This window comes from Malaclemys terrapin, chromosome 4 (genome assembly GCF_027887155.1).
Source record: "Malaclemys terrapin pileata isolate rMalTer1 chromosome 4, rMalTer1.hap1, whole genome shotgun sequence".
NCBI classification, from domain to species: Eukaryota; Metazoa; Chordata; order Testudines; family Emydidae; genus Malaclemys; species Malaclemys terrapin.
The window spans coordinates 5,230,009-5,252,863 of NC_071508.1; the positions used below are offsets into that span (position 1 = coordinate 5,230,009).

General features: G+C 56.2%; 3 protein-coding genes across 9 annotated transcripts in view; all 3 read right to left on the bottom strand.

Annotated features, from left to right (window-relative positions):
• LOC128836844 (integrin alpha-L-like) overlaps positions 1-2,815 on the bottom strand; it is a 37,496-nt gene extending 34,681 nt beyond the window's left edge. Inside the window, exon 1 of the mRNA XM_054027509.1 lies at positions 2,610-2,815. Coding sequence (XP_053883484.1) covers positions 2,610-2,673 — 64 coding nt within the window. The 5' untranslated portion in view covers positions 2,674-2,815. The remainder of the gene's footprint in view (positions 1-2,609) is intronic.
• A 1,654-nt stretch (positions 2,816-4,469) lies between these two features.
• Positions 4,470-15,412, bottom strand: LOC128836898 (zinc finger protein 572-like). Of its 7 annotated transcripts, XR_008444846.1 has the most exons (3): positions 10,946-12,783; positions 5,895-7,895; positions 4,470-5,496 (listed from the first exon to the last, which is right to left on the bottom strand). XR_008444846.1 is itself a non-coding variant. In XM_054027613.1 (2 exons), the coding sequence occupies exon 2, from the start codon at positions 7,844-7,846 to the stop codon at positions 6,812-6,814; it is 1,035 nt and encodes a 344-aa protein (XP_053883588.1). In that variant the 5' UTR covers positions 7,847-7,892; positions 15,360-15,412; the 3' UTR covers positions 4,470-6,811. The 7 variants fall into 7 exon arrangements, 6 of the variants coding, with proteins under 6 accessions (XP_053883588.1, XP_053883587.1, XP_053883584.1 ...); XM_054027613.1 differs by lacking the exon at positions 10,946-12,783 and adding an exon at positions 15,360-15,412 and having other exon boundaries at positions 4,470-7,892; XM_054027612.1 differs by lacking the exon at positions 10,946-12,783 and adding an exon at positions 15,360-15,377 and having other exon boundaries at positions 4,470-7,895.
• LOC128835583 (zinc finger protein 420-like) lies at positions 12,870-22,202 on the bottom strand. Its single transcript, XM_054025128.1, has 7 exons — positions 22,113-22,202; positions 21,490-21,678; positions 20,053-21,246; positions 17,731-17,789; positions 15,916-16,160; positions 15,491-15,604; positions 12,870-14,693 (listed from the first exon to the last, which is right to left on the bottom strand). The coding sequence occupies exons 2-7, from the start codon at positions 21,566-21,568 to the stop codon at positions 13,316-13,318; spliced, it is 3,069 nt and encodes a 1,022-aa protein (XP_053881103.1). The 5' UTR covers positions 21,569-21,678; positions 22,113-22,202; the 3' UTR covers positions 12,870-13,315.
• Positions 22,203-22,855: the final 653 nt, after the last annotated feature.

The window sequence follows — 22,855 nt, forward strand, 5'->3', positions numbered from 1 at the left end:
GAGGGCCCAACTCTGCAGGCAGCAGCGCAGAAGTAAGGGTGGCAATACCATACCAGCCCTGGACTCCTTGCCGCACCCCCCTGCTGCCCCAGCCCTGGGCGCTGCCCCAGCCCTGGGCTCTCCCCCCCCCCCCCCGCCACCCCAGCTCTGGGCTCCCTCATTCCCCCCTACCCACACTTCCTGCCGCCCCAGCCCTGGGCTCTCTCCCACCTCCACCTGCACCCTCCTTCCGCCGCAGCCCTAGGTCACTGGTCACTCACTCCCATGGCAGGTCATTCAGCAGGAATTTTGGATGTGCACAGAACACAGACAGGATTGGTTCCAGTAGGGTTACAGAACTGCAGTGAAGTGGAACAATTTTCAACTTGTGTGACTGGAGGATATCTGGGTGCATATTATAAGACTGTCCTACATAAATGAGGAAAAGTTGAGGTGCCTTTATTATTCTTTTGTTCCACTCTTTGTTTCTATGGGGAATTTGCCAATGCAATATCACTGTCTTCCTTTTACACAAACAAACAAACAAACAAGGCAATGGCTGTTGAAAATAGCAATTCCAGTCCTAATAACCACTGGGGAGCATTTCTTGCTCAATTTATTGTACTTTTTCTACAGCAAGATACAGTGGATCAGTATAGTTGATTTGGGAGAAATGAAGTAACAGCTGCCCAAACTGAGCTTGAGCACTGGAAGGCAGGTGCTGGGGGGGGGGGGGTGGTCTGAGTGGCACAGTAAAGGGGCTGGGGGGTTGGATGGGGCGGAGGTTTGGGGGGCTGTCAGGGGCAGGGAGAAGGGGGTGTTAGATGGGTCAGGAGTGGGGGGGGCAGTCAGGGGACAGGCAGCGGTTGGATAGGCATGGGAGTCCCAGGGGTTTGTCAGGGGCCAGGTAGGGGGTGGAGTCCTAGGAGGGAAGTTGGGGGGGGTCTCAGGAGGGGTCAGTTGGGGACAAGGAGAAGGGAGGCTTAGGTAGGGGGTGGGATCCCAAGGGGCAGTTAGGGGCAGGGGTCCCAGGAGGGGGCAATCAGGGGACAAGAAGCAGCGGCGCTTAGATAGGGGGTGGGGTCCTGGGGGGCATTTAGGGGCAGGGGTCCTGAAGGGGACAGGGGGTTGGATGGGTTGGGGTTTCTGTGGGGGGCAGTCGGAGGGAGTGGATGGGGGCAGGGTGGGGCTACCCTCCCTCCCTGTGGAGTGTCCTATTTTTTAATGTTAAAATATGGTCTCCCTGCCCTTCCCAGTGCAGCTCTCCACTCACAGCAGGCTGCAGCATGAGGTCTCAGCTACCTCACTCCCTTCCCCTCTTTCCTGTTGGTAGTGGCCAAGGGAATGCTGGGAAATGTAGTTCTTTCCCTGCTCCAGGGCTGGCTCTATAGGCAGGGCGCTAACCAAGGAACTACAGCTCCCAGGGCCCCCTGTTGGTTCTCAGCTCCCATGCTGGATTCCTGCCGCCCCTGCAAATGGGCTGCCCCAAGCACCTGCTTGCTTTGCTGGTGCCTAAAGCCGCCCCTGCACACATACAATTCCTTTTTGGGTCGGGACTCCTACAATTACAACACTGTGAAATTTCAGAGTGAAATATTTTCAATCCTATGACCATGAAATTGACCAAAATGGGCCGTGAACTTGGTATGGCCCTACTCATTACTTGTACTCACTTAAAATCTCTCTTTGTAGTTAATAAACTTGTTTTACTGCTTTATCCAATCCGGTGTGTTTAAATTGAAGTGTCAGGGAAACTCCATTTAGGGTAACAAGATGTGTGTATATTATTTCTATTAATAAATTGACAGACTTTATATAAACTTGTATTGTCCAGGAGAGGGCTGGTCAGTACAGGACAGATTTCTGGGGGGAAATCGGAGACTGGGAGTGAGTTGGAATCACCCTGCAGTATAACCAAGGCTGGTAAGAGCCAGGGTGTGGCTGGCTGGCTACAGCAAACACAGACCCAGCTGGGAATGATTTGCATGCTGGAGGCTGTGAGCAGTGTTCAGGCTAGCAGGAAAGCAATGTAAAGGGCACTCTCGATTACAGGGCAGGGGTGACACAGCTACTCGTTAGTCTGGATTGTACCCTGGGTCGGTCACAGGGGCATCGCTAAGGACAAAGGGCATCTGATCTGGGCTGACACTGACAACTGAGGGCATCTGGCTCGGGACATCGCTCATGGCCGAAGGCACCCAGCCCGGGGCGACTCTCATGACCAAGGGGATCCAGCCTGGGGCGTGTCTCACAACTGGAGCTTGGCATCAACCCCACTGCCCTCCCTTTATAGACACACCAGATGCTGCCCAGCAGCCATGACATTGCTAATGGGTCTGCTGCTCTCTCGTCGCCCCTTCCTTTCCAATCAGTGCAGCCCCCCACCCTCCCGAGGCCAGCTGCTGGAGTGAGAGGAACCCACACACCCATTGCGGTGCCCAGGGTTGGTTCTTCCCATCCCCATTACCGTCTTCACCAAACCTCCGCCATCCCCTGGGGCTGGTGCCAAACCAACCTCTCAGCCCAGCTGCCTCCCCCTTCAATCCGCTGCCCCACCAGGTGCTTTCAGTCCAGACACCCTCCAACCCCTGGGCCGTCCACGTGCACGGGGCTCCCTCAATTCAACCCACCTTTGAGAGGCGGCCCGAGCAGCAGCAGCAGCAGCAGTGGGAAGGCACATGGGGTCCCGGCCATGTCAGGATCGGGAGCGTGATGGGTGCCCAGGGATCTGGGTTGTTAGATGACGCGGGGCATGATGCCAAAGGAAGAAATCCAGCCGGGCGGGCTCGCCAGCCCCTTGGGGAGACAGCAGCCGGGCGGAGGGGGGAGCAGCCAGCTCGAGGTGCTGGAAACAGAGTTTTGGGGAAATGATTATGCAGATTTCTATCACCCGCTTTTCCCACGGGGGTGGAGACAGCAGCGGGCCTGCGGGGGAGGGGGAGAGGAGCGCAGAAGCATCTGCATTTCCTTCCGCTCTTCGGGCTCGTTTCCAGTGACAAAATTCGAAACATCTGGTGGGGGAGGCGGGGGAGTGTCAGAAAATCCTGCCTTGTTTGGGTCAGGTGTCTTCCGAGCAGCAGGTTCGGGGGGGGGGGGGGTCATGGCAGGGGACCCCGACTGGAAAAGGGGGGCTACGTGTAACCTGTGGTACTGGGCTGCCCTTGCTTTGGGAGTAGGGGTTGTGCCTGTTGGAGCCAAGAGATCCCAGCGTGATGGGCTCAATGGAAGAAACTGAGCCCAGACCTTTCCCCCCAGGATCGGGGCGTGACCCCTGCAGCCTGGGGGCAGCCCCAGGAGGGGGGCAGGTGCCTGTGCTGGAGACCTGCGTTCATTTCCTGGCTCCGCGATCAGCTCCTGGGTAACCTTGGTCAGGTCACCGAGCCTCTCCCCGTCTGAAAAACACGCCGTGCTCTGCTGAGAGCCTTTAAGTTCCTGGGGGACAGTGTGTGTCTGGACAGCACAACGGGGTTCTGAGCTCAGTTAAAGCTGATACACACAGCAATAAAAACAGCACCCCCAGTTGGGTAATTGCGTTTCATTTCCCGCTATCCCCCATGCCCCCCACCCCCAGTTGTGGCTTCACTGCAGGATTCTCTTTCACTTCCCTCCTCAAGCACTGTGCCGTGTTCCTGTTAAACACCCCCACACCGCACTCCAGAAGTTGCTGCATCTCAGCACCAGGCGAGAGATCCATGTATAAACAGCCCTCAACCCCCCCCCCCCCCCCACCAGCGGCGTCTCACAAGGAATCTACTGTAGACTTCAAGTTACGAATCTCCCAACCCCCTCACTTCCCCAGAGCAGGCCTGTAACCGTGCAGCCAGCCCCACTAACAGCACCTGCTGCTGGATTTCCCTTGGGGGATGGTCAGTAACCCCAAGGGAATAATTCCCTACCCCCTCTGCACTGCCACAGAGGGCCAATGGCATAGGCACCAACCTTCCCTGGCACCGGTGGGTGCTCGCGACCCCTGGCCTCACCGCTGCCCTGACTCCACCGTTGCCCTGCCCCCATTCCAACCCCTTCCCCAAAGTCTCCGCCCCCTCCCTGCCCCTATTGGACTCCTTCCCCAAATCCCCGCCCCAACCCCGCCTCTTCCCCGAGCAGGCCGCGACCCCCCTACCTCCCAAGCGCTGGGAGCTAGGGGGGAAAAGCGGGCACGCGGCATGCTCAGGGGAGGAGGCGGAGGCAAGCTGGGGCGGGGGGGCGGGGAGCTGCCAGTGGGTGCAGAGCACCCACCAATTTTTCCCCATGGGTGCTCCATCCCCAGAGCACCCACGGAGTCGGTGCCTATGACCAATGGAATGATTGAACCCTGGGCCTTGTCGATCTAACACAGAGTTGGGTCTTGTCTACACTAGAAAGAGCCTTCCGTGTAGCTTATGCAGTGCTGTGGTAGCCGGGCTGGTCCCAGGATATCAGAGACCAGGTGGGTGAGGTACTGTAATATCTTTTATTGGACCAACTTCTGTTGGTAAGAGAGACGCGCTTTTCTTCGGGTTTGGGAAACATGTAGTTTATAGCACAGAGTTTCTCAAACTGGGGGTCCTGGCCCAAAAGGGGGTCACAAGACTATTGTAGGGGGGTCGCGAGAGTGGAGGCTGCAGGCCTGGTGCCCAGCTCCGAAGGCAGCGCTGTTGCCAGCAGCAGTGCAGAAGTAAGGATGGCATGGTATGGGGGAGCATTACTTTTTCGGGGGGAGGTCATCACAGCGTGAAATATTTTCAAAGGGGGTCCCCGTCCCAGCAAAAAAAGTTTGAGAACCCCGGTTATAGCAGGATAGTTATATTAGCAAGCCCCCTAGTGGTGACATAGCTTATACCACCGAAAGAGTTCTTTTAGCTTGGCTTATATCAGTTCCCCGGCCAGAATAAGCTATTCCAGCAACAGCCTTTTTCACCAGTATTACTGTGTCTTCCTAGGTCTTTTACCAGCAGAGCTTTGTTGGTCAGGGTGTGATTTATTTTTTTACTGATACAGTTACATTGCATAACAGGATCTAATGGCTGGAGGTTGCAGCTAGACAAATTCAAGCTGGAAATAAGGGGGCAAAGTTTTGGGAGGATAATAATTAAGCATAAGAACAACTCTCCAAGAGTCATAAGAACAACTCCTCCAAGGGTCATGGTGGGCTCTCCATCACTGACCATTTTTCAATCCAGCTTGGATTAACATTTTTGAACCAGCCCCTTTGTGCTTTCTTCCATGCTGAACCCTCACACTGGGGAGGGGTTCCCCCTTAAACATCCTCCTCCTTCAAATCCCTCCTATGCCATCAGTCCTACCAAAAACTTGACAGTGGTGAGACTGCTGGTGCTGAGACCACAGTCAGTCATGCTGACCAGTAGTGTCCCATTGTTTCCTTGTACTCCACCATCATTCCGTCTGTATCCATCTGTGGTCTCTTGTTTTGGACTTAGATTGTACGGTTTCTGGGGCAGGGACTGACGTCTTGTTCCATGTTTGTACAGCACCACGCACCTTGGGGTTTTGGTCCACAACAAGGATTCCTAGGCACTATGGTAAATAGAAATGAACAGCAATAATACAAAAAGGTCCCTTCCTAACAGTATAACTGAGCCCACACTACTGTAACTAGACCGGTGTAGTGAAAGAGCTACAAATGTTGTGTGTAGACACGGCTTTACTGTGGGACACACCCAAACCAAGCAGAATTTTTTAAAAAATACAACGGCCAGACTTTTTTCATAAAAGATAAAGAAAAGGGGCCCAAACCCAGCCTTAATTTCCCCTCCTCCCCCTCTGCAGGTCACTTTAAACACTGACATTTGGTCCATTTACACGGCAGAAATGATGAGGTCTTGTTTTGGGAAATGCTGTTTCACCTTGTTAAATACCATGTCAAACACACCTTGGAAAAGACAATTCATACAGAGACAGGAAAGTGCAATTACCGCTGAGCAGATGCCGCACTTCCTGAACGTCAGTATATCATTGTGGTAGGCACAAGGACAGGCTGGGTGACAGTAATGGTCCCTTCTGGCCTTCCACATCTATGGTTGGGATTTCCAAGGGGGGATTTTGAACCTGGTCACTTGACACCATTAGGGTCATTTGAAAATTCCAGTCAATTTATCTCTGTCAATCCAGCCACATTCTCACACCAAAACCATGTTGACATTGGCCAATGGTTGATCTTCTCCTTGGGTTGATTTATCTATGATAATCAGCCACATTCTCACATCAAAACCATGTTGACATTGGCCAATGGTTGATCTTCTCCTTGGGTTGATTTATCTATGATAATCAGCCACATTCTCACATCAAAACCATGTTGACATTGGCCAATGGTTGATCTTTTCCTCAGGTTGCTTAATCTACGATAATCCAGCCACATTCTCACACCAAAACCATGTTGACATTGGCCAATGGTTGATCTTTTCCTCAGGTTGCTTAATCTATGATAATCCAGCCACATTCTCAAACCAAAACCATGTTGACATTGGCCAATGGTTGACCTCCTCCGGTTGATTAATTTATGATAATTCAGACACACTTCTCACACCAAAGCCATGTTGACATTGGCCAGTTATTGACATTCTCATCCATCTGATAAATCTATGATATTCCAGACACAAATGCACAATAACACCATGGTGATATTGGTCAATAGTTGATGCTCTCCTCCAGCCAATTAATCTACGATGTTCCAGCCATGCTGTCATGCCAATGCCACGTTGACATTGGCCAATGGTTGATGTTTCCTCCTGCTAATTAATCCATGATATTCCAGGCACCTGCTCCTACCAGCACCACTTTGATACTGCCCAATGGTTAACTTCCAGCGGATGCGCTCCCCTAGTAGCCTCTGTCACGTGTGACTTCTCTGATGCTGGATCAGGGCCGAGCTCTCGATGAAGCTTTTCCCACACTGGGGACACTTGTAGGGCCTTTCGCCTGTGTGGATCCTCCGGTGTCGGAAGAGGGTGGAGCTCTGGCTGAAGCTCTTCCCGCACTCAGAGCAGGTGTAGGGCCGCTCCCCGGTGTGAATTCTCTGATGCCTAATGAGGGTGGCGCTCTGGCTGAAACCCTTCCCACACTGGGTGCACTGGTACGTCTTAGCTTTCAGGTGGGACCCCTCGTGCTGAGCCAGGCCCGAGCCATCCCGGAAGCTCCGCCCGCACTGGGGACACTTGAAGGGCTGCTCCCTGGCATGGAGGCGCTGATGCCTGAGGAGGTTGGAGCTGCGGCTGAAGCTACGCCCGCACTCGGGGCACCTGTAGGGTTTCTCTCCGGTGTGGATGCGCTGGTGGATGATCAGAGAGGAACTGTCCAAGAAGCTCTTCCCACAGTCAGGGCACTGGAAGGGCCTGACGCCCAGGTGAGCCCGGCAGTGGGCGGAGAGCTGGGAGCTCTGGTGGAAGCTTTTCCCGCAATCGGAGCAGGTGTAGGGCCGCTCCCCGAGGTGGGTGCGGCGGTGGGCCAGGAGGACGGAGCGGTGGTGGAAGCTCTTCCCGCAGTCAGGGCAGAGGTAGGGGCGCTCGCCTGAGTGGGAGTGCCGGTGCTGCAGGAAGCAGGAGGCCTCGGCGAAGCTCTTCCCGCAGTCAGGGCACTGGTGGGGCCGCAGTCCCCGGTGGGTGCGCTGGTGCCGGATCAGGTTGGAGCTGCGGCTGAAGCTCCGGCCACAGTCGGCACAGCGGTAGGGCCACTCCCCGGTGTGGACACGCCGGTGCGTGAGCAGGGCCGAGCTGTCCACGAAGCTCTTCCCGCACTCGTCGCACTTGAAGGGTTTTTCACGGACGTGGGTCTGCTGGTGCCGCAGGAACTGGGTGCTCAGGCGGTAGCTCTTCCCGCACTGGCTGCAGATGGTCAGCGGCTCCCCCAGCTCGGGTGGCAAGAGGGACATTTGGGGGGTTCCGGCTCCTCCTCGTTCTCACGCCCGTCCCCGGCACCTGCTGGGAGACAGAGAATGAACCACACACAATATGACTCAGATCCAAGCTCTGATCTCCCCTGCAGCTGCACAGACACAGCCCTGCTCCAGCACTGCCCAGTCGTCTCCTCCCCCCGCTGCCATCCCACCCTGCTCTGCCACCTGCCGGCATCTCCCCACTTGAGGCTCTGGGACCTCCCCTGCCATCTGCTCCTGCAGGCCCTTCCTGCTGGGAGAGAGAATCCAGCTGGGGCTTCTTCCCTGTGCTGGGGAGAGAGGGGGAGGCAAAGGAGTTTGTCCCCGAGCAGAAAACCTCATGGGCAGGAAGTGAAACCACCCAAACCCTACCCTGAGGGGAGAGGAGGAGCCGGTTTTGCTGCAGTGGCCTATCTGAGCCCTGAGAGAAAGGCTGGGAGAGGGGAGGGCTCTGGCCAGGGGTCAGGCAGGAGGGATGGGAGTCAGGAGTGATGCACGCTCTGAGTACAGGGCCCCAGCTCCAAATCGATGGCTAACTAGCATTTACTGGTTGTTGTTCCACTTCCTCGGGCTCATCTAAATGGCCAGGCTTGCGGCTCAGACACTGGGCTGTGACTCAGAAAAGCTGGGTTCAATTCCGAACTCTGCTACAGACTGTCTGGGAGAGTCACTGCATCTCTCTGGGCCTCAGTTTCCCCATCTGTAAAATGGGGATAATAATCCTGCCTCTGTCTATTTAGACTATGAGCTCTTCAGAGCAGGGACGGTCTTTCGCTGTGGGTCTGGGCAGCTCCTTAGTGGAATGGGGGCCCTGATCTCGGTCAGGGTCTATGCAGCCCCCGCCACAATGCGGGACCCTGATCTTGGTTGGGGTCTGTGTGGTGTCTGGTACAATGGGGCTTGATCTCAGACTGGGTCTGTGCACAATGGGGGCCCAGATCTTAGTCAGGATCTGTGCACCACCCAGCACAATTCATAGATTCCAAGGCCAAAAGAGGCCGTTGGGATCATCTGTTGTGAACTCCCGCTTAACACAGGCCAAAGAACTTTCCTAAAATAATTCCTAGAGCGGATCTTTTAGACAAAAACATCCCATCGATTTTAAAATTGCCAGTGATGGAGAATCCACCACGACCCTTGGTAAAATCTTCCAGTCAATTACCCTCCCTGTAAAAACGGACGTCTTATTTCCAGTCTGAATTTGTCTAGCTTCAACTTGCAGTCATGGGATTGTCTTATATATTTGTCCGCTCCATTGAAAAACCCATTATCAAATATTTGTTCCCCCTGCAGGTGCTTAACGATTGTAATCAAGTCACCCCCTTAACCTTCTCTTTGTTAAACTAAATAGACTGAGCTCCTTGAATCTATCACCATAAAGCCGGTTTTCTAATCCTTTAATCATTCTTGTGGCTCTTTTCTGAACCCTCTCTCCAATGTATCAACATCCTTGAATTGTGGACACAAGAATGGAACACACAGTGCTCCGGCAGTGGTCACACCAGTGCCAAATATAGAAGTAAAATAATCACTCTACTCCTACTCAAGATACCGCTGCGTATGCATCTGCTTATGCACATAATCATAGACGATTAGGGTGGGAAGAGCCCTCAGGAGGTCATCTAGTCCAACGCCCTGCTCAAAGCAGGACCAACCCCAACTAAATGATGTCTGATCCCTTTCGCCACCGCATCACATGGGGAGCTCATGGTCAGCTGATTATCTGCCATGACCCCCACGTCTTCAGAGGCATTGCTTCCCAGGGTAAAGTTGGAAGCATCATCTACATTCTTTGTTTCTATACATTCACATTTAGCCAGGGGTGTGTTGTGTGTTGTCTGCAAACTTTATCAATGACGATTTTCTGTTTTCTTCCAGGCCATCGATAAAAATGTTAAATAGTGGGGGGCCATGAACCGATCCCTGTGGTGGAAACCCGCTAGAAATACACCCACTGGATGATGATTTTATAGTTACATTTTCAGACCCATCATTTAGCCAGCTTTTGGTCCCTCTCATGTGCGTCAGGTTCATTTTACATCGTTCTAGGTTTTACTCAACATGTCATGCAGTACCGATGCAAATACCTCCCAGAAGTCTGTCTTACATCAACACTAGTGCCTCTGTCATCTACATTTATAATGACAGGAATCAGGGTAGCAGCCGTGTTAGTCTGTATCCTCAAAAAGAACAGGAGTACTTGTGGCACCTTAGAGACTAACAAATTTATTAGAGCATAAGCTTTTGTGGGCTACAACCCACTTCTTCGGATGCATATAGAGTGAAACATATATTGAGGAGATATATATACACACATACAGAGAGCATGAACAGGTGGGAGTTGTCTTATCAACTCTGAGAGGCCAATTAAGTAAGAGAAAAAAAACTTTTGAAGTGATAATCAAGATAGCTCAGTACAGACAGTTTGATAAGGAGCATTATATTCATAATCTCATCCAAAACCCACCCACCCAAGTTCTGGCACAGCAAGGCCTCCTGCCCCCTGCCCCGTAGGGGAACCCCGCTCCAGGGCTGTTAAGGTGTTACTGATCTGACCTATGACACAGGGAAGAGGTGTTTTGACAAATGAGTCACACTTCTCAGTAGAACTCATCTCGCAAAGATCACCTAAGGGCCTGGAAACCACACAGTGTGTTAACCCTTTTCGTGCCATGTCAGTGCAGCACACAGCCGCCCATACGTGCAGAGCGGCTGGGGCTAGGGAGCGGTTTCTAGCAGATCCGGGGTTGACAGTTTGGTTCAATGGCTCACACACAAATTGTCTTCAGCGCACGTCTCCTCTTCACTGCCTGGGGTCGGTAACTTTGCTCCAAGGAAATGGTACAAACCTCAACCTCCAGTGGTGTCCCGCGGGCTCGCTGCTGGGCTGGGGGGGGGGGGGGGGGCTGCCGGGCTCAGCTGCACAGACCCACCTCCTCCAGTACTGCCCTAGAGCTGGCTGGGGGGGGTGTCCTCCAGTCCCAGCCCCCCTTCGGCACCGACCCACCCCCCCCCCCCCGGGCCCTGCGGCCGCTTTCTCCAGGCAGCGATTTCCTGCCTCGGCTGTTTGCCTCCCTGCCCTGCGCCCCCACTCACCGCCCGGCTGCAGCGCACGGGGTGGGGCGGGTTATTGCTGGTTCCCTGGGGGAGGGGGGGTCTCATTGCAGACAGGGGATCCGGCCCCGTGGGCAGCAGGGGCTGCCTGAGTCTCCAGCCCAGGTTGGGGGTTGGACAGGAAGGTCCCTGCGCTATTGCAACCCCGCTGACGGCACGGGCGGCTCCGCTCTGGGAAGATCCGCTTTGGGTAGCCCGGCCTGGCGGCTCCAGGAGCGGGGACAGGCTCTGCACGGGGCGGAAGGATGCAGGGTCCCCCGGGGGCGGCTGGGCTGGAGAGAGGGGGGTATAGATCCCTCCTGTGGAGGATGCACCCTTCCCCACACCTTCAGGGGAAACGCCTGGTCCCCCATTCCGGGCATACCCACATGCCCATCCGTTGGCTCCGCTTGCCCCATCTTAGGATCCCCCAGTCTCGCTGGGACAGTGGCCCTGCCCAGCTGCCCCAGTGCCCATCCAAGCCCGCCCTGGCACCAAGTCTTGGTTTGAGGGTTCAGCTGGGACCCCAAGGAGCCAGCGTGGGGGGAGCTCAGCTGACTGGTGCAGATTCCTGGGGCGGATAACACAGACACCCCAGCTAGGGCTGTGTGGGGCAGGAGATCCGGACCCTGCAGGCTCACAGTCCCAGAGAGAACTCACAGCAGGAGCAGATATTGGGGGACCCATTATTGGCTTGGCTGAACTTTAATGCAGCACCCCACAAAATCTACTGGGGATTCTGCCCCCCACAGGATGTTCCTAATGAGGGAACCATGCTCCCTCCCAAAGAGCCCCCGCGCGGCTCTTTCTCTGATGTATCCAAGGCCATTATAACTGGGGCTCCAGGACCAGAGCCAGGAGAGTGCAAAGCATGGGGGGGTGGGTTAATTCCCCAGGGGCCACTGTGATCACAGCCAGCTGGGAACTGGAGCCTCACTAGGGGAGCAGGGGCCGGAGCATCTCCAGGCCCGGGAGGGGACTGTCTTCTGTAAGGAACAGGCCAAAACACTGTGTCCCTCTATGATCTGATCTGTAACCACTGCTCTAGACTCCACGCCCCTCCTAGCACTGCAGATAGAACCCAGGAGTCCTGGCTCCCAGCCCAGCCTGCTCTACCCCACCAGGCCCCACATCCCTCCCAGAGCCAGGGAGAGAACTCAGGAAAGCTGATCCGACATTCAGTGGTTGTCGACCAATTAATTATCGGGGGGTAGCCGTGTTAATCTGTATCCACAAAAACAACAAGGAGTCCAGTGGCACCTTAAAGACTAACCAGTTTATTTGGGCATAAGCTTAGAAGTGAGGTTTTTTACCCACGAAAGCTTATGCCCAAATAAATCTGTTAGTCTTTAAGGTGCCACCGGACCAATTAATTGTGGGTCTTGTGGGCTAAAAGCGTTGCCACGTCCCCCTCTAGTGGCTGGTCCACAGAACAAAAGGGGCTCAGGCCACGCCAGTCACCTATGTGATAAGATTCTTAGGGTGGCACATGATGGAATTGTTTTTCCTAGTTTCCTTTAAAAAAATAATCCTGGTTTATTTAAGTCACACAGTGAGAAACCGTCCTGCAAAGACCAGGTTTGACACTGAAAAGCCCATTGGAATCTGACAATGCTGGGGTGACATGCAACCAGTCATGGATTTCCCCCCCCCCATCACCCATTTTAGATTGAGATGGGGTGAGGCCGGATGCCTGGGAGCTTCTCGGGGGGGTGGAGAACCCGTCTGGGCTCAGCTGCACAGACCTCGCCTCCCTCCATGCAGCTCCCAGGGCTGGCTGGGGGGGCCACTGCTTTGCGTCTCTCCGTCCCCATCACAGCCCAGGAAGCTGTGGCCACAAGAAAAGGCCCCGGTGGTGAAACACTGCCCTAGAGCACACTGCCTCTCATATCATAGATGATATAATCAGTCAAAACAATCAATCAGATGAAATATTTTGCCCCATAATCATATTTTGTGAAAAATTCTCAGCTTTCAACAAACCGGGACGAAAAATCCAATTTTTAAAATCTCTGAAATTCAAAGTTTGAATTTCCCATGGGACGAAATCAGTTTAGGGGTTAGCAGCAGACTCACAGAGTCATAGAAATGTAGGGCTGGAAGGGTCCTTGAGAAGTCATCTAGTCCTCCCCTCCAGATTGAGGCAGGATCAACTATACCTAGACCATCAATGAGAGGTGGGACCTGTCCGAGAACTGGAACTGTTCTTAAAAACCTCCAGGGCCACAAATTCCACATAAATTCTGATACACGCTCCAGTCACCAGAGGGAAGGCAAGAGGACATCTCTGTGCAAGCAGGGGGTGCATACCCACTTCAGAAAGGTACCCACAATGCCCCTGTGCGGGCAGGGCAGGCCCCACCACTGGCGTCCCTAGACCGTGTGCATTTTCTGGTGCCTAGCGAGGTAGGAGCTGAGGCTGAAGCTCTTGAAGCAGTCGGGGCATTTGTAGGGTTTCTCTTCCGAGTGGATCTTCTGGTGCTGGATGAGGGTGCAGCTCTCGCGGAAGCCCTTCCCGCAGTCCGCACAGCGGAAGGGCCGCTCCTCCGAGTGGGTCCGGCGATGCTTGATGAACGCTGAGCTCCAGTTGAAGTCCTTGTCACACTGGGCGCAGTGGTAGGGCCGCTCCCCGGTGTGGGTGCGCTGGTGCTTGATGAGGGTGGAGCGGTGGCTGAAGCTGCGCCCGCAGTCTGGGCACCCGTAGGGCCGCTCCCCCGTGTGGACGCGCCGGTGCTGAGCCAGCTGGAAGCCGTGGCTGAAGCCCTTCCCGCAGTCAGGGCAGGGGTGGGGTTTCTCGCCGGTGTGGATGTGCTGGTGCGAGCGGAGGTGGGAGCTGCGGCCGAAGCTCTGCCCGCAGTCGGGGCATCGGTAGGGCCGCTCCCCGGTGTGGATCCGCTGGTGTTGGATAAGCAGCCGGCTCAGCTTGAAGCTCTTCCCGCATTCAGCGCACTCATAGGGCCGCTCCTCGCTGTGCAGTTTCTGGTGCCGGCTCAGGGCCAGCTTGGTGCCAAAGCTCTTCCCGCACTGGGGACATGGGTAAGGCCTCTCCTCCGCACCCATCCCACCGGCCAGGCCGGGGCTTTCCCCGGTGTGGGTGTGCTGGTGCTGGATCAGGTAGGAGCTGTCCCCAAAGCTCTTCCCGCAGGCCGCACACCTGTAGGGCCGCTCCCCGGTGTGGGTGCGCTGGTGCTTGGCCAGGTGGGAGCTCTGGCTGAAGCCCTTCCCGCAGTCGGGGCATTTGTAGGGGCGCTCCCCCGTGTGGACCCGCTGGTGGACAACGAGGTGAGAGCTGACCCCAAAGCCCTTCCCGCAGTCAGGGCACTGGAAGGGTCTCTCGCCCGTGTGGGTGCGCTGGTGCTGGAGGAGGTGGGAGCTGCAGGTGAAACCCTTCCCGCAGTCAGGGCATTGATGAGGTCTCTCCCCTCTATGGGATCTCTGGTGCTCAGCGAGGTCTTCGTATTGAGAGAAGCTCTTCCCACACTGCCCACATATGGTCAGTCTCCCCTCCTGATGCCCAGAGGAGTCGTGGAGCTGCCAGGGATCTCCTTCCCGCTCAGCAGAGCTCTCCCTCGGGAGGTCTCCTCGCTGCCGTCCTGCCCCACCAACGTCTCCATGCTTGGGGCTCCAGGACGTCCCGTGTTGCTCTGGTTCCGCAGGCCCTTCATGCTGGGGATTCTCCTCCTCATTCTCACTGATTGTCCCGGCACCTACTGGGAGAGAGAGAGAATCCAGCCAGGGCTTGTTCCCTGTGCTGGTGAGAGAAGGGAGGCAAAGGGATTTGTCACGGAGCAGAAAACCTGATGGGCAGGAAGCGAATTCCCACAAACCCTTCCCTGAAGGGAGATGAGGGGCAGGTTCTGCTCCATTGGCCCAGCTGAGCCCTCAGAGAAAGGCTGAGGGGAGGGAGGGCTCCTGCCAGGCGTTAGGCAGGACAGGTGGGAGCTGGGAGTGACCTGCTAGGGATGATATTGAGACGAGACAATTAGGGAATTATTTATATTTGGATGTGATACGAAGGGTAGGAGTGAAAACTCAGAGCCTGGGATAATGAGGATAGATCTGAAACTCATATTGCAATGCTCATTTCATTTTTTCTAACAAGGACGAAGGACGCGGGGAGTACCAGCTGGTCTTTAAGGTGCAGATCAAGCTAGATCCCATGCTTGTGTAAATGGGCATCACTCCGATGGAGTCAATGGGGCCTGATCCCCAGCTGGTGCGAACCACCGGTAGCTCCGCCGGAGTCAATGGGGCTGGTGTGAATCAACGAGCAACACGGATTGACATTAGCTGTGGAACTGGCCATACATTGCTAGGGCCCAATACTAGGAGCTATGTCAAGCCAAACCCTATGTTGCATCTCCTTCCGGCCCAGCACCCTTTGCCTTTTAAGAGTGAAAGCAATGGGGCACCGAACCTGAGCAAGGCGTGTACGTGCTGCCAGACGAGCGGAGACAGACCTGGGGGGGCTCCCAGCGGCTTTGCTGGGATCCCAGCTTTTCCCTTCGTTCCTGGATGGTCTCCAAGCTGGTGTCACCCATTCCTCACCTGCCCCAGCGCCTCTCAAGATCTCCTTTTCCTCGGCACCCTGGAGATCTGGGACCCTGGGCTCTTCCCCTCGCTCCATCGGGGGGATCGTGGCCCGGTCGAGGATGGGGAATTCTGTTCAGGAGAAGAAACAGGTGAGAGGGGGCTCAGTGAAAGCTCCCCCCAGGGCTTGGTGCAGAGAATGTGCCCAGGCCTGGCTCTCTGCTGGGGGGCGGGGGGGTGTTCCCAGGGGCCCTTTGAGGCAGGGAGACCCCTGGGGTCAGATGGGCCGCGCCCCCTGCAGGGGAATCGGGGATCTCCAGGCACATGGGGGGCGCTGGCCCCTTGTAGCGATGGCTCCGGACACAGCCGCGGGAAGAGCTGCACGTGGATCTAAGCACGGGAGGTTTCTTGAACGTGCAGGCGGAGGGCAGGGCAGGCAATACCCCAGGGCTGGAGCCGGGACCCTGCCGGGCTCAGCCCCACAGACCCCGGGGCTGGCTGCGGAGAGGGCCGGGGGGGTTTCTCCGGTCCCAGTTCGGCTCCGATCCCCCCCCCACCGGGCAGCGATTTCCTGCCTCTGCGGCTGCGTCTCCCCGGGGCCCCGCCGCCTCTCCCCGCTCCCGCCGCACGTGGGCCGGGGCAGCACCGGCCGCTCCCTTCCGGCCCGGGGCTCGGGGCTCGGAGCTCGCTGGTTTTAACTCTGAGCTCGCCAGGCCGCCGGTGTATGCGGGAGACCGGTCAGCTGGGCCCCCCCCCCGCCCGCCTAGAGCCGCTGATCTCCCCCAGCCAGGGCTCCCCTCGCCCCCCGGGGAGGAGCCGGTGTCTGAGCCCCCGCCCCAGGCAGATGGGGGGATACTTTGCACCCCACTTGCAGTGCGGGAACCTCGCGCCCTCCCGGGAACCCCGCACCCCCGGGCCGGGCCCTAGCATATCCTGGGCTGTTGTACCCCCGGCCCCTGTAATGGGGGCTCCAGGCAGGGCCAGATTGACACCTTACCCGCCCCTAGGCACAGCCTCTTCAGCCTCCACCCCCGCCCATGCCTACAGCCGGCCTTCAGGTTTTCCATAAAAATATGAAACTTTTAACCCCCTTTTGACCTTTAGGTGCCCTGAGAACGCCGGCAGCGCCCCTAGGCACGTGTCTCCTGTTCCTAACTGGAAATCCGGCCCTGGCTCCGGGAGCTACAGTGTGGGAGTGGGATCTGGGTACACACGGGGACCTGATACTGGGGGTGGGGATGGTCAGACGTCTGGGAGCCTCCGGAGCAGCTCTGGGCACAGAGGGGACATTCCCCAGATGTCACTGGCTCCTGAACTAGCATTGAGGAACCAGGCGCTGGAGAGGCCAGGAGGCCATGGTCTGGCCTCGCAGGGAGCTCTGGTTTTTAGCAGCCTTTGGGACTTGCGCCCCAACCCGAAGAACAACCCACACAGGGTGACTCGTGTGTCCCCATCTAGGGGCCAGACTATTTATGGACGTTTATGAGCTTCCTACAGCCTCTCAGCTGAGGGCTCAGATCCCATCACTCAGGCAGCCGTGCCTTGAGCTTTTAGATGCAGAGCTCCTGGGTTCAATCCATGCAGATGTCCTGGCCAGAGGCATCATTGGAAGAGCCCGCAGCATTTGGATTCCAAATCCCGAAGCTGGGAATGGGCGACGGGATGGATCACTTGATGATTCTGGTTCTGTTCATTCCCTCTGAAGCACCTGGCATTGGCCACTGTCGGAGGACAGGATAGTGGGCTACATAGGCCCCGACGCCATGGGTGTTCCAGGGCTGGAGCACTCTCAGGGGAAAATTAGTGGGTGCTCTGCACCCACTGGCAGCCAAGCTCCCCCCGCCCCACCTCCTCTCCCCCCCCCCCCCCCAGTGCTTCCCACCGCCAAACAGCTGTTTGGAGGTGCTTAGGACTTTCCAAGAGGGAGGGGGGAGGAGCAGGGACGAGGCAAGCTGAGGGGAGGAGGCGGAGGAGATGCAGGGCGGGGACTTGGGGAAAGCGGGTGGGGACTTTGGGGAAGGGCTGGAATAGGGGCAGGGCGAGGGCGGTGCAGGGGTGGGGCCAGGGGCAGGGGTGGGGTCAAGCACCCACTGGGAACAGTGGAAGTCGGTGCCTATGCTGGGCTACATGGACCTTTGGTCTGACCCAGTATGGCCGTTCTTATGTTCTTAATTTGGGACAGGCATAGATCTCTAGGGTACAGGCTGGGCCTGGGGGTTAATGATTCCTGCTGAGCAGGGGAGGGGAAAGTAACTCACTCTAATGTAGATCATTCCAGAACTCAGTTCCCTTTCAGCCTGCTGAGAGAACCCTGTCTCTAAAACAGATTGCCAAATAACGTCAGCCCATAAACCTGGTCCCCTGCCATATCAGCCCGTCCCCTGGCACCCCACACGTGAAGGTTATAAGACATCTTAATGAGCAAGGGCACTGGCTTCTACCCCGTATGGAAGAAAATGGAGGAGACCCAATGCGGTCAGACTCTCAGCTGGCATAAAGTGGCCTCACTCCAGTGATTTCAATGAGACTCTAGAGCCCATTATGTCTAGGCTCTGAACCTTCTCCCCCACCCCATGTAGTTCTCTCAACATGGTTTTCTTGGCATCCGATAAGATTCAAGCTCCCACCAAAGCATCTCCACACACATCACTACACTCAACTTTGATGACATTTCTCTGTCGGTCTGTAATGTGATCACTGTTGAATACCATCAATTCCGCAATTTCAGGCCATTTTTAGGCGTCAATGGGCAGAACCCCATGGATCTGGCCCCCAAAAAATAAATAAACCAGAATGGGGAAATGTGGGGTGCACACAGCCCTTGGTCTTTGGTTAGCGGAGCTACAGCTTCCACCATCTCTGCAATTGTCCATAGCTCAAAGAAGAGGTTGATGACAGCCGTTCACACCTTCCTGTGTCCCAGTACCCCCAGCTCAGTTTAAAAGGTTGACATCCTGCATGACTTAGCTGCCAGACAGAAAGAAAATAAAAACAGGGGGAAGAGGCAAAGGGGAGTGTGAGGGGGCATACAGCGCCCCTGGCATGAGGGGGAGAATGAGGGACCCTGGTAGAGGGGGAATAGGAGCACAGAGACCTGGGAATGGGGGAATAGAGAACCCCTGGTAGAAGGAAAATGGGGGACCCTGATATGGGGGAAGTGGGGATACATAGAAGGGGAGAATAGGGGATGGGGAGGCAGATAGAGTCCCAGGAATGGGAGGTGAACAGGGGATAATTGTATGGGGGATGGAGTCAGCCGGGGCACACAGAGCCCCAGGCATAGGGCAGGGTGTGGTGAGGAGGGGAGTCCCAGAAACAGAAAGGGATGAGAGGGGGGCCCACCGGAGCTAGTAGGGGAAGTAGAGGAATGCAAGGAGCCCCGGGCTTGTGCAACGGGCTCCGCCTGCAGAAGCAACAAAGTGTGAGACTCTCTAGTTTAAAGGTGATTTTAAGGCCAGAAGAGACCGTTGGCATCCTCTAGTTTGATCTCCATAACGCAGAGACCTCTGCATGAAGCCCACAGCTCGTGGCAGAGCTACAGCATGTCTTTGAGGACAACCGTCCAGTCGCCATCTAAAGACCCTCAGGGATGGAGAATCCACCATGTCCCTTGGGAAGACTGCCCCAGTGTCTGCTTCCCCGCAGTCAAAAATGTGCACCTTCGTTCCGGTCTGCTGCAGCTCCCAGCGGTGGCTCTCGTTCAGACTTTGTCGATGACAGAGCCATCTGCCACCAGGAATCTCCTTCCCATGCGGGGGCGTGTAAACCCGAATCAAGTTACCTCTGAGCCTTCCCTTGGAGAAACCAAAGAGATTGAGCTTCTTCCGTCTTTCACTACAAGGAAGGTTTTTCCAGACCTGGCATCCTTCTTGTGACCTACACTTCAGGCCGCTATGCTCCGTTACAGTCCAGGCTGAGACCTAACGTGCGGGGCAGATTACCCCACATGTGCTATTGTAGGGTTCTCACACCTTTCTCTGCAGCAGCTGGGACGCTGTCAGAGTTGGAATATGGCACTGGATGGTGCTAGGATCTGAGCCAGTCTGGCAAGGCCTATGAACCCACTCCAATGTGCCACCAGAAGCTGGGAGTGGACAACAGGGGATGGATCACTCAGTGATTGCTTGTGCTGTTCATTCCCCAAAGCACCTGGCATTGGCCACTGTCAGAAGACAGGATATTGGGCTAGATGGACCTTTGGTCTGACCCAGTATGGCCGTCATTATGTACCATCCGGTTTGAACTGTGGGCACCAGAACTGGATATAGTCTCTGGGGATGGTCTCCTGGTTCCTATTCCACATTCCCAGGACCGTGGCCAGCCTTCACAGCCACCACAGCACACTGGGAACTCACTTGATGGCAGAGGCTGAGTTACCATGTCAGTTTCTTTCCCACACAGCCTGTGGGTCAATGGCAGGGGCTTTCTTGGATGGGGATTCCCTGGTGCGGAATCACGACTGAACCCCTCTCCCCCAGGTGGGTCCATGGCAGGGCCCCTCTGAGCTGATTTCCTGGGGTCTAACTGTAGTCAATCTGCCACCCAAACTTCCCACCCTTCTCCCGCCCCAGGTCATTGGCTGGCAGGGGTCCCCTCACTGTGGATCCTCTGGTGCCGGATCAGGTTGGAGCTGCGGCTAAAGCCCTTCCCGCAGCCGGCACAGCGGAAGGGCCGCTCTCCGGTGTGGCTGCGCTGGTGGTAGGTGTAGTGGGAGCTCTGACTGAAGCCCTTCCCACACTGGGGGCACTGGTAGGGCTTCTGGCCGGCGTGGACCCGGCAGTGCTGGGTGTAGCGGCTGCTCTGGGTGAAGCCCTTCCCACAGTCAGGACATTTGAAGGGCTTGGCATCCAAGTGGGTGTGCTGGTGGTCGATCAGGTTGGAGTGGTGGCCAAACCTTTTCCCGCACCGGGGGCACTTGTAGGGCCACTCCCCCGAGTGCACCCGCTGGTGCTTGATGAGGTTGGAGCTCTCCCCGAAGCACCGCCCGCACTCGGCACAGGCATAGGGCCGCTCCCCAGTGTGGGTGCGCTGGTGCTGGGCCAGGTGGGAGGCCTGGCTGAAGCCCTGCCCACAGTCAGGGCACTGGTAGGGGTGCTCGCTGGCGTGGGTGCGCCGGTGCTGGATCAGGGCAGAGCTCTCCCCAAAGTGCTTGCCGCACTGGGCGCAGCGGTAGGGCCGCTCCCCGGTGTGAGTGCGCCGGTGCCGTACCAGGTTGGAGCTACGGCAGAAGCCGCGCCCGCACTCCCCGCACCGGTAGGGCCGCTCCCCGGTGTGGATGCGTTGGTGGACCACGAGCGCAGAGCTCACCCCAAAGCCCTTCCCGCACTCTAGGCACGTGTAGGGCCGCTCCCCGGTGTGGCTGCGGCGGTGCTGGCGCAGGGAGGCACTCAGGGCGAAGGCCTTCCCGCACTGGGGGCACCGGAAGGGGCGCTCCCCAGCGTGGATCCGGCTGTGCTCTGTGAGGTTCCCGCGCTGCGTGAAGCCCTTCCCACACACGGTGCAGCGAAACGGCTTTTCACCCGTGTGGGAGCACTGGTGACGGAGCAGGTTGGAGCTGCGGCTGAAGCGTTTGTGGCACTGGGTGCACTGGTAGGGTTTCTCCCCTGGGGCGGCTTTGTTCTCCTCTAGGGGCTCTCCCTGCTGCTGTCCTGTCCCTCCCAGGCTCTCGCTGGCTCCTCCCTGCTGTGTGGCTGACGTCCTGTGCAGCTCTGTTCGCACAGACCCTTCCTGCTGGAGGTTCTCCTCCTCGTTCTCACTCGCTGTCCTGGCACCTTCTGGGGGAGAGCGAGAGAAAGAGATGCAGCTGATGGGCAGGAAGCGAATCCCCCCAAGGCTGGGGGAGGCGAGGGCTCCTGCCAGGGGTCAGGTGGGAGCCAGGAGTGATGCCTGCCATGAGGCCAGAGCACCTGCAGGGGACAAGAGAAGACAGACTGGGGAGCTCCCAGTGGCTTTGCTGGGATCCCAGCTTTTCCCTGCTCTCCCAGACAATCTCTGAGCTGGTGTCACTCATTCCTCACCTCTCAGGCCCTCCCTTTCCTTGGAGTCCTGGAGAATGAAGATGCTCGGCTCCTCCCCTCGCTCCAGCTGGGAGATCATGGCAGGTTTGGCTGAGGATGTGAAAGCAGAGAGGAGCTGGAGTGTCGTATTGCAACAACTGGCCCCTGAATTCAGCTGATCGAGAATTTTCCATGGAGGTTTGCTCAAGGCTGTGGGGAGAGATTGGCAGACGTTCGTAGATTCTAGTCTGATCTCCTGCGTAACACAGGCCAGGGAAACCAGCATAGATCTGGGTGAATAATTGAGGTTTTCTTGGTTCAGTGGGTGACCTGAGCCTGACTGCAGCGTTTAGTGCCGCTATTCTACCAACAATAGCAAGTGGCTGTTTCATCCAGCGAGACTCTGTATCGCACTCCTTACAGGGACACACAATTAAATACTGTGCAAATGCTCTCCTGACTATTGGGCTCAGCCCCGCCCGTGCTGCCTGGGTGGGTTCCCTCTGGCCCCAGCCACAGTTCAGCTACGGTCCCCTAGTCCTGGCAGCCTTTTTCTCCAGACAGCGATTTCCTGCCTCTGCCTGTTTCTCTCCCTCCCCTGGAGCCGCCTCTCCCTGTAATTCCCCTTTAGCCCAGAGACTCACCGCTTGGAAGCGTTATTCCCAAAGGTGTTCCCAGGAGAGCTCATCAATTGGATTCAAGCCCTCAATGCACAAGGTACTGAGAGACGCCAGCCTGATACTTCCAGAGGAAACAGCTGAGAGCAGGAAGTTCCTGTCTTTATTAAGTTCCCCCCCTTACAGCACTGCCTGGTCCTCTCTAGACCTGGGGAAGGCTTAGGAGCTCTATGGTTATTTCTTTCCGTTCCCCAGATACACTGAAAGGAGCACTGCCCTTCAACATATTAAATGCAAAGTGCCTTCATCCCTGCCTGGACAAGTCTAAGAAATTAACCATGCAAAGGAGCTAAATAAAAATCCACATAGCGAATGTTTGCCCAGCCAAGTCATTCCACCCTATTTCACACCGGTGTCTGGTTGCAGGTTAGGCTCTTAAATGTAGGTCTGAATGTCAGAGTCATCAGAGTTCATCAAATGGTTCCTAATCGATTGGAGCCGGCACCCGGCAGATCAACTTGTAGGGCAAACTCCTCAGCTGCTGAATACGCAGAGCGTGGGAATTTCAAAAGCACTCAGCGCTGGCCTTGTTCTTCCCCCATTGAAATCAAAGGTAAACCTCCCCTTGACTTCAAAGGCTATTTCAACACTACACACCTTACAGCGGCACAGCTGTACTGCGGCAGCTGCTGTAAGGTCTTCTGTGTAGCCGCTCTATGCCAGTGGTACCTGTCAGAATTTGCTACCTCTTGCCTTTCAGTCTCTGGCCT

What these genes read in the sequence shown, in the direction of transcription:
- LOC128836898 (XM_054027613.1), bottom strand. Translation starts at nt 7,846, where the DNA reads ATGTCCCTCTTGCCACCCGAGCTGGGGGAGCCGCTGACCATCTGCAGC.
- LOC128835583 (XM_054025128.1), bottom strand. Translation starts at nt 21,568, where the DNA reads ATGATCTCCCAGCTGGAGCGAGGGGAGGAGCCGAGCATCTTCATTCTC. An exon ending in GGAAAGGGAGGGCCTGAGAG is followed by an intron (nt 21,247 to 21,489) that starts GTGAGGAATGAG and finishes GCTCTCCCCCAG; the next exon opens with AAGGTGCCAGGACAGCGAGT. An exon ending in CTGGAATGATCTACATTAGA is followed by an intron (nt 16,161 to 17,730) that starts GTGAGTTACTTT and finishes AGTTAAAACCAG; the next exon opens with CGAGCTCCGAGCCCCGAGCC.